The 10463-nt window shown below is 48.2% G+C and overlaps 1 protein-coding gene across 1 annotated transcript; it reads left to right on the top strand.

The window, feature by feature from the left end:
* The first annotated feature begins 1616 nt into the window (after nucleotides 1-1616).
* LOC135559830 (uncharacterized) lies at nucleotides 1617-2390 on the top strand. Its single transcript, XM_065000708.1, has one exon. It carries the CDS (start codon nucleotides 1617-1619, stop codon nucleotides 2388-2390), a length of 774 nt encoding a protein of 257 aa, XP_064856780.1.
* Nucleotides 2391-10463: the final 8073 nt, after the last annotated feature.

Genomic DNA, 10463 nt, shown 5'->3' with positions numbered 1-10463 from the left:
GGGTGAACAGGGAGTACAGGAGGGGACTGAGCACGCACCCCTGGGGAGCTCCAGTGTTGAGGATCAGCGTGGCAGATGTGTTCCTACCTACCCTCACCACCTGGGGGCTTGTCAGGAAGTCCAGGATCCAGTTGCAGAGGGAGGTGTTTAGTCCCAGGATCCTTAGCTTGGTGAGGAGCTTTGAGGGTACTATGGTGTTGAACGCTGGGCTGTAGTCAATAAACAGCATTCTCACATAGGTGTTCCTTTTGTCCAGGTGGGAAAGGGCAGTGTGGAGTGCAATAGAGATTGCATCATCTGTGGATCTGTTTGGGTGGTATGCAAATTGGAGTGGGTCTAGGGTTTCTGGGATGATGGTGTTGATGTGAGCCATTACCAGCCTTTCAAAGCACTTCATTAGGCAGGTTGCCTTTGTGTTCTTGGGCACAGGGACTTTGGTGGTCTGCTTGAAGCATGTTGGTATTACAGACTCAATCAGGGACATGTTGAAAATGTCAGTGAAGACACCTGCCAGTTGGTCAGCACATGCCCGGAGCACATGTCCTGGTAATCCATCTGGCCCCGCAGCCTTGTGTATGTTGACCTGTTTAAAGGTCTTACTCACGTCGGCTACGGAGAGCGTGATCACACAGTCGTCCGGAACAGCTGATGCTCTCATGCATGCCTCAGTGTTGCTTGCCTCAAAGCGAGTATAGAAGTGATTTAGCTCGTCTGGTAGCCTTTTGTCACTGGGCAGCTCGCGGCTGTGCTTCCCTTTGTAGTGTAATAGTTTGCAAGCCCTGCCACATCCGACGAGCGTCGGAGCCGGTGTAGTATGATTCAATCTTAGCCCTGTATTGATGCTTTGCCTGTTTGATGGTTCATCGCAGGGCATAGTGGGATTTCTTGTAAGCTTCCGGGTTAGAGTCCTGCACCTTGAAAGCGGCAGTTCTACCCTTTAGCTCAGTGCGACTGTTGCCTGTAATCCATGGCTTCTGGTTGGGGTATGTACGTACAGTCACTGTGGGGATGACGTCCTCAATGCACTTATTGATAAAGCCAGTGACTGATGTGGTGTATTCCTCAATGTCATTGGAAGAATCCCGGAACATGTTCCAGTCTGTGATAGCAAAGCAGTCCTGTAGTGTAGCATCTGCTTCATCTGACCATTGTTTTTATAGACCGAGTCACTGGTGCTTCCTGCTTTAATTTTTGCTTGTAAGCAGGAATCAGGAGGATAGAGTTGTGGTTGGATTTACCAAATGGAGGGCGAGGGAGAGCTTTGTATGTGTCTCTGTGTGTGGAGTACAGGTGATCTAGAATTGTTTTCCCTCTGGTTGCACATTTAACATGTTGATAGAGATTTGGTAGAACTGATTTAAGTTTCCCCGCATTAAAGTCTCTGGCCACTAGGAGCGCCGCCTCTGGGTGAGTGGTTTCCTGTTTTCTTATTTCCTTATACAGCTGACTGAGTGCGGTCTTAGTGCCAGCATCTGCCTGTGGTGGTAAATAAACAGCCACAAAATGTATAGCTCAGAACTCTCGAGGCAAGTAGTGTGGCCAGCAGTTTATCACAATATACTCTACTTCAGGCGAGCAAAATCTAGAGGCTTCCTTAGATTTCGTGCAAACAGGTGATGTGCACTGTGTCTCGGTTGAGCATTCACAGGCCGGTGTGCTCTGTGCCAGAGTCCTGCATTTGCCGGGTGGAAGTGGGCATCCAGCCAGAACGGGTTGTGCCAGCTCCACGGCCCAGTGTATCCGGTGCCTCGGCCAAGGAGGAAGCCTCCTTTATGTCTCCCCAGCCTGGTGAGTCCTGTGCCTGCTCCCAGAGCCAGGCCTCCTGTGTGTCTCTCCACTCCAGAGACGGTCTCCAGCCCGGAGCCTCCAGAGACGGTCTCCAGCCCGGAGCCTCCAAGACGGCCTACAGTCTGGAGCCTCCAGAGACGGCCTCCAGGCCGGAGCCTTCAGAGACGGCCTCCAGTCCGGAGCCTTCAGAGACGGCCTCCAGTCCGGAGCCTCCAGAGACGGCCTCCAGTCCGGAGCCTCCAGAGACGGCCTATCCGGAGCCTCCAGAGACGGCCTCCAGCCCGGTACCTCCAGACACAGCGCCCAGTCCGGGGCCCGCTACGAGGACGCCCAGTCCGGGGCCCGCTACGAGGGTCCCCAGTCCAGGGCCCGCTACGAGGGTCCCCAGGCCAGGGCCCGCTACGAGGGTCCCTAGTCCAGGGCCCGCTACGAGGGTCCCTAGTCCAGGGCCCGGTACAAGGGTCCCTAGTCCGGTGTTGGCGACGAGGGTCCCCGCACCAGAGGTGCCACCAAAGCGGGTTGAGCCAGTGGTGGAGCGGGGTCTGCGTCCTGCACCTGAGCCGCCACCACGGATGGATGCCCAGTCAGACATTCCCCTATAGGTTCAGGTTTTGCGGCCGGAGTCTGCACCTTTGGGGGGGGAGGGGGGTACTGTCACGCCCTTTCGTTTTCTATGATTTGGTGTTTCTATGTTTTGGCCTGGTATGGTTCTCAATCAGGGACAGCTGTCTATCGTTGTCTCTGATTGGGAACCATACTTAGGTAGCCCTTTCCCTCCTTTCTGTGTGGGAAGTTGTCCCTGGCACTATTGCCTTAAGCTTCACGGTTGGTTTTTGGATTGTTTATTGTTTTTGTCGGCGTCATCCTAAATAAAAAGGGAATATGTACGCTCACCACACTGCACCTTGGTCCAGTTCTTTCAACAGCCGTGACAACGGTAACGGCAGCTATCCTAGTTGTCTTCTGCGTGTCCGGATGAGGCATCCGGCTCTTCATCCTCTGTGTCGCTTCCTTTTGCAAATAATTGGGATGTCTGCCCTGTGGGGTGTTTGGAGAAAATCGTTTGAGTCCTGCTTGCTGCTGTTGTTGTTGTTGAAGAAATCTTTGTCTATTCCGAGGTCAGTGATCGCTGTCCTGATATCCAGAAGCTCTTTTCTTCCGTAAGATACGGTTGCAGAAACATTATGTACAACATAATTTACAAATATCGCGAAAAACCCCCCACATAATAGCACAATTGGTTAGGAGACCGTAAAACGGCGGCCATCTCCTCTGGCGCCATTTTGCTCAATACACCCCTGATCATGCATAAACACACAGCCACGTTGTATTCCTTCACGCATCCATGTTCTCTAAATGTAAATGTAATGTTCTCGCCTCCTTTCACCTCTTCCCTTCGCTTGTGGACTTCAATGCACAACACATCAACTGTCCAAGCCAAACTGCTGCACACAACCTACATCTTTGTCACCATAGCGAAAGTATCGTCATAGTCAGCATAGCTAATAGAACTAACGTGGTTGTAAACCCAATCATCCAATCAACCAATAGAATCATGCAGTAACAGGGACTTCAGGAAACAGCAGAGGGAGCACCCCCCTATCCACATCGACGGGACAGTAGTGGTGAGGGTAGTAAGTTTTAAGATCCTCGGCGTACACATCACGGACAAACTGAATTGGTCCGCCCACCCAGACGGCGTTGTGAAGCAGCACCTCTTCAACCTCAGAAGGCTGATGAAATTCGGCTTGTCACCAAAAGCACTCACAAACTTCTACAGATGCACAATCGAGAGCATCCTGTCGGGCTGTATCACCGCCTGGTAAAGGCAAATGCTCCACCCACAACCGTAAGGTCTGCACAACGCATCACCGGGGGCAAACTACCTGCCCTCCAGGACACCTACACCACCCGAAGATCATCAAGGACAACAACCACCCGAGCCACTGCATGTTCACCCCGCTATCATCCAGATTGTGAGGTCAGTACAGGTGCATCAAAGCAGGGACCGAGAGACTGAAAAACAGCTTCTATCTCAAGGCCATCAGGCTGTTAAACAGCCACCACTAACACTGAGTGGGTGCTGCCAACATACTGATTCAACTCCAGCTCACTTTAATAATGGAAATTGATGTAATTTTTTTTATCACTAGCCACTTAACAATGCCACTTAATATAATGTTTACATACCCTACATTACTCATCTCATATGTATATGTATATACTGTACTCTATATCATCTACTACATCTTGCCATCTTTATGTAATACATGTATCACTAGCCACTTTAAACTATGCCACTTTATGTTTACATACCCTACATTACTCATCTCATATGTATGTCCCCCTTGGTCTTAGTATTTTGTGTTTTCTTTAATTATTTTGTTCAGACCAGGGTGTGACATGGGTTTATTGTGTTGTCGTATTGTTTTTTTTGTAGGCATTGGGGATTGTGGCTGAGTAGGGTGTCTAGCATAGGCTTGGCTGCCTGAGGCGGTTCTCAATCAGAGTCAGGTGATTCTCGTTGTCTCTGATTGGGAACCATATTTAGGTAGCCTGGGTTTCACTGTATGTTTGTGGGTGATTGTTCCTGTCTTTGTGTTAGTTAGCACCAGACAGGCTGTATAGGTTTTCACGTTCCGTTTGTTGTTTTGTATATTTATTTAGTTATTTCATGTATCGTTCTATTTCATTAAAGAACATGAGTAACCACCACGCCACATTTTGGTCCGCTCCTCTTTCAACAGACGAACGCCGTTACAGAATCACCCACCACACCCGGACCGAGCAGCGTGGTGACAGGCAGCGACAGCAGAAGCAGCGAAAGGAGGAATGGACATGGGAAGACGTTCTGGATGGCAAAGGTTGTTACACTTGGGAGGAGATACTGGCCGGAAGAGATCGCCCCCCATGGGAACAGGTGGAGGCACTTAGGAGAGCAGAGGCAGCCGGAGAGAGAAGCCGACGATACGAGGGAACACGGTTGGCAAGGAAGCCCGAAAAGCAGCCCCAAAAATGTATTGGGATGGGGCTCAGGGAGAGAGTGGCAGAGTCAGGGTTCAGACCTGTGCCAACTCCCCCTGTTAATCGCGAGGAGCAGCGATCAAAGGACTTCTGGACTTGGGAGGAGATATTGGACGGAAAAGGACCCTGGGCACAGCCTGGTGAATATCGACGCCCCAAAGAAGAACTGGAGGCGTCGAAAGCGGAGAGGCGCTGGTATGAAGAGGCAGCACGACGACGCGGTTGGAAGCCCAAGAGTCAGCCCCAAAAATGTATTGGGGGGGGGGGGGGGCTCACAGGGAGTAAGGCTACGCCAGGTAGGAGACCTGCGCTAACTTCCTGTGCTTACCGGGGGGCTAAAGAGACCGGGCAGGCACCGTGTTATGCTAGTGAGCGCACGGTGTCTCCAGTGCGGGTGCATAGCCCGGTGCGGTACATACCAGCTCTTCATATTAGCCGGGCTAGAGTGGGCATCGAGCCAAGTAAGGTTGGGCAGGCTCGGTGCTCAAGAGCTCCAGTGCGCCTGCACGGTCCGGTCTATCCAGTGCCACCTCCACACACCAGTCCTCCGGTAGCAGCTCCCCGCACCAGGCTTCCTGTGCGTGTCCTCGATCCAGTACCACCAGTTCCAGCACCACGCACCAGGCCTTCAGTGCGCCTCGCCTGTTCAGCGCAGCCAGCGCTTTCCTCCTCTCCTGCGCTGCTGGAGTCTCCCGCCTGTTTAGCGCAGCCAGAGCCTTTCTCCTCTCCTGCGCTGCCGGAGCCTCCCGCCTGTTTAGCGCAGCCAGAGCCTTTCTCCTCTCCTGCGCTGCCGGAGCCTCCCGCCTGTTCAGGGCAGCCAGAGCCTGTCTCCTCTCCTGCGCTGCCGGAGCCTCCTGCCTGTTCAGCGCAGCCAGAGCTGTCAGCCTGCATGGAGCAGCCAGAGCTGTCAGCCTGCATGGAGCAGCCAGAGCTGTCAGCCTGCATGGAGCAGCTAGAGCTGCCAGTCTGCACAGAGCTGCCAGTCTGCATAGAGCTGCCAGTCTGCATAGAGCTGCCAGTCTGCATGGAGCAGCCAGATCTGCCAGTCAGCCAGACTCTTCCAGATCTACCAGTCAACCAGAATCTTCCAGATCTGCCAGTCAACCAGACTCTTCCAGATCTGCCAGTCAACCAGACTCTTCCAGATCCGCCAGCCAGCCAGGATCTGCCGGAGCCAACTACCTGCCTGAGCTTCCTCTCAGTGCTGAGCTTCCTCTCAGTGCTGAGCTTCCCCTCAGTGCTGGGCTTCCCCTCAGTGCCGAGCTGCCCCTCAGTGCCGAGCTGCCCCTCAGTCCCGAGCTTCCCCTCAGTCCCGAGCTTCCCCTCAGTCCCGAGCTTCCCCTCAGTCCCTAGCTTCCCCTCAGTCCCGAGCTTCCCCTCAGTCCCGAGCTTCCCCTCAGTCCCGAGCTGCCCCTCAGTCCAGTGGGGTTCTGAGTGAGGACTATTAGGCCATGGTCGGCGGCGAGGGTGGATTATCTCAGGACGCGAGGGGGAGGAACTATGACATTTATGGAGTGGGGTCCACGTCCCGAGCCGGAGCCGCCACCATGGACAGACGCCCACCCGGACCCTCCCTATGGTTTTGAGGTGCGTCCGGGAGTCCGCACCTTAGGGGGGAGGGTTCTGTCACGCCTTGGTCTTAGTATTTTGTGTTTTCTTTAATTATTTTGTTCAGGCCAGGGTGTGACATGGGTTTATTGTGTTGTCGTATTGGGGTTTTTGTAGGCATTGGGGATTGTGGCTGAGTAGGGTGTCTAGCATAGGCTTGGCTGCCTGAGGCGGTTCTCAATCAGAGTCAGGTGATTCTCGTTGTCTCTGATTGGGAACCATATTTAGGTAGCCTGGGTTTCACTGTGTGTTTGTGGGTGATTGTTCCTGTCTTTGTGTTAGTTAGCACCAGACAGGCTGTATAGGTTTTCACGTTCCGTTTGTTGTTTTGTATATTTATTTAGTTATTTCATGTATCGTTCTATTTCATTAAAGAACATGAGTAACCACCACGCCGCATTTTGGTCCGCTCCTCTTTCAACAGACGAACGCTGTTACAATGTATATGTATATACTGTACTCGATACCATCTACTGCATCTTGCCTATGCTGTTCTGTACCATCACTCATTCATATATCTTTATGTACATATTTTTTTATCCCTTTACACTTGTGTGTATAAGATAGTAGTTGTGGAATTGTTAGGTTAGATTACTCGTTGGTTATTACTGCATTGTCGGAACTAGAAGCACAAGCATTTTGCTACACTCGCATTAACATCTGCTAACCATGTGTATGTGACAAATAAAATTTGATTTGATTTTAACATTACAGTGTACAGTCAGCAAGCAGTTACACACTGGCGAGCCCCGCTGGCAATACATTAGTAAAACCAAAAGCTTACCTTGGAAGTGTTCCAGTGTTGTGTTGGATAGTCATAGCCAGCTATCTAACATACCATCCCTGTGTTTGAGCAGGGTGTTTCAGTAGGCTAAACTAGCTAGCTGCATTTGCTAGCTAAGCATGTGAAACTGAAAGTGAAAAAAATCTTGCTGGAGAAACTGCTCTTGCTAAGAAACATTTTTTAAAACCATTTTCATTGAAATCCATCCCAAAAAAGGTACTTAATTGTTACCTATAATTGATTTGATATTGAATAAAACATGGCTGTATTGGGTCTTTAATTTTAAAAGAAATCCCATCTCAGGAGGATAAATCAAACAATTACAATAGAAGTGCCTATTAAGTGCCAAATAAAGTAACAAGGTTGACGATTTCATCTTAAATCAGCCATAAATCCCCTTATGACAGGGTGCATGGAAACGTTTTATGTGCAACAGGGAGGGACACTGTTTTTTATTGATAATTGTCTAGCCTGTCTATCTATGGGGAACAGGGTTGATGTGTTATGCTCAAACCACTTTGCCATCACAAAACTGCAGAAAATGTCCAGAGAGACTAGAACCAGCTCACCTGCTTTTCCAATATGTTTTGACAATTAGATGATAGTTCAGTTCACATAACGGGGTATACCTTAAAATGAGGGACAGGTTTTTTTTTCTCCACTAATCACATTAAATAAATAATAATCTTCAGAAATGACTTTGTCAATGCAACAAAATAACTAGGCCTAGATTTCAGTCCGATCAATTATTAACCGGCGATAGCCGACACCCGCATTGGGTGATGTTTTGGTGGTGTCGTAAATTTAACTGTGTTGGAGCTGTCAAATCGGTGAGCTGTCAAATCGGTGAGCAGCTGCTCTCGATCATTGTCATGAAGCCACACCCATCCCACTTGCGTTTCAAGTTTAGAATGAGATAGTGTAAGCTATAAGAAATAGTTACGCTCAAACTAAATAATTAGGATTTCTATCAGCCTAATTGAGGTGTAGATTACATCTCACATTTGAACTTGTAAACAAGGCTGCATGGGATTTCTTCTAATGCAACTCTGTGCAGCCAATGGCAATGCCCGGTTTAGGTATAATGCCAGGAGCCGCTTGTGATTTTGACAGCTCTAACGCAATTCCACCTCCGACACCCCCTCAACAACTGCCATGCGGATTTCGGCTAAAGCAGATTATTTTTTTAATAGAGCGGAGCACCTAGGGCTTTAACATGATGGTGAAACTTGAAATTCAATATTGGTGCAAAGAAAGACAATATGACAATATTAGGGAAGCTGTGTTGAATTATCACCGCATGGGCAGGCCAGTCCAGCCAGCCAGTGGAAATATCTCTGTTGATGAGAAAGAAATGACAATATTATCAACACTGGCTTCTGGACTGTAGCATCACACACGCACGCATGCACGCTGTGGATGGAGAGGGATGGAGGTGTGTGTCATGCTCCAGTCCATGTCCCTATGTCCCTCCATGTCATGTCCCTCTTATCTACATGTTTTCCGTATTTTTCTCTCTATGATATTAGTACTCCTCTACAGTAGTATCCCGACAGGCCCCTTTGTTGATTATATTACTAATACTGTATGTCCAACCACAGACTCTCAACATCCGTGCTAGCTATTTAGAATGCTAGTAGCATGCTAGGGTTGACATCGGCACAGATATATCAAGGCACTCATCAAGTACAGCTCGGGTTTGTTTCTACTCCACTGGCGCTGTCTAGGTTACTATCAATATGTCTGCATTATTCCATCTCTCTTGACAATACAATTTTAAGATGCAAACTGGTTCAAATGACATCCTTAGAACCTGGTAAGAAACAGCTAATGATGTCATTTCAACTTTAAGAACATAAATGCAAGTTCAGCATCACAGCCAGTTGTATTTCTTCAGATTAGCTTTAGCTGATATCTGTTAGCTAACAATTGAACTAAACGCCCGCGAGTGTTGATTCTCATGGTACTATTATTCCATGCATCCAGGGAAAGGCATCACATCAGAACCACCTATAATGTGGAGTCCAGCCCCTCTCTGAATCAGACCCGTCTATTGGTGATGACCTACGTCCACAAGGTAAGTGCCACGGCAACCATCAGTCTCTGTTCTGGACATCAATGACATCGGCCCAGAGTGCCAGCCGTCTCTTATATTGCGTATCTGTGGGTTTGAAGGAGAATGCTCCTCGGGTTACCGTGGTAACCATAGTCCGAGCCACAGACCGAGACTGCCCCCACCTGGTCAGATACAAGATTACAGGTGGAGCCGGAAAATTGATGTGCTGTAAAAATGTAATAAAATGAAAGAAAAAAATGTGTACCAGATTAATAACACTCTGGATTATGACTGCTGACTGCAGAGACCATCACTACACAGACTTTGCTGTGTCGGGTAACGAAGTACCTTCTCTGTCAAGTGAGTCTGAAAAAACATCTTTACAGTACCTGTTACCCTGTCTGTGTGGTTATAACTACACATGTATTACAGCAAAACTAGTCTTGAATAGAATGTTGACGGACCTCAAATTTGATATCCAAACAGTATTCAAATAAAGGCAACACTGTTGTCTTTATATAATACTGTAATACTATTGTAGTATTATCAAGCCAAAAGCAGTTAACTGTAAAATATTTAAATGTGCCTCCATAGCGACAGCGCCCGTGGTGGTTATGGTGACTCAGGTGAATGAACATGATCCCTGCTTCACTTCCTGTGTATCTGTGGGTGAAAATGTGAATGCTCCTCTGGGTCCCATGGTAACCATAGTATTCTGCCCTTGAGTTGCGTTCCCATGCAAAACTAGACAGATAGCTAACAACTAAGTCTTCAATAAAACTCCCAAGGCGTGACTTTTCTTGAATGAATATATTGCAAACGTTTATGTTGTGAAACTGCAAAATACAGAAAATAATATATTTTAGTGTTCAATTCACACCGACATACTGTAGCTGTACATTAAACATTTGAAGTTGCATAAATACAAAGCACGCGCTAAGGTACCATGCATCTGGCATGATGCCAAACCATATAGCTAATTGTTAACCATATGGTAATTGGCTCCTTTCATTACTCTAATAATGTATAACCATCTATGTAGAATAACAAAGCATATTACACTAGAAACAGTAACAAAACTACAGTATTGTATATTTTACAATTCGTTTGCATGACGCAAGTAATACTAGCTAACGACATACATTAAAGGCATTGCAATTTGTGAGTAAATGCAACCAACATTGATATGTAAGCAACTCTATC

The sequence above is a fragment of the Oncorhynchus nerka genome, linkage group LG15 (genome assembly GCF_034236695.1).
Source record: "Oncorhynchus nerka isolate Pitt River linkage group LG15, Oner_Uvic_2.0, whole genome shotgun sequence".
Lineage (NCBI taxonomy): Eukaryota > Metazoa > Chordata > Actinopteri > Salmoniformes > Salmonidae > Oncorhynchus > Oncorhynchus nerka.
This window is presented reverse-complemented; position numbering and strand designations above follow the sequence as displayed.

Excerpts from the sequence above, each read along its gene's own strand:
- LOC135559830 (XM_065000708.1), top strand. The coding sequence starts at position 1,617 with ATGTGCACTGTGTCTCGGTTGAGCATTCACAGGCCGGTGTGCTCTGTG.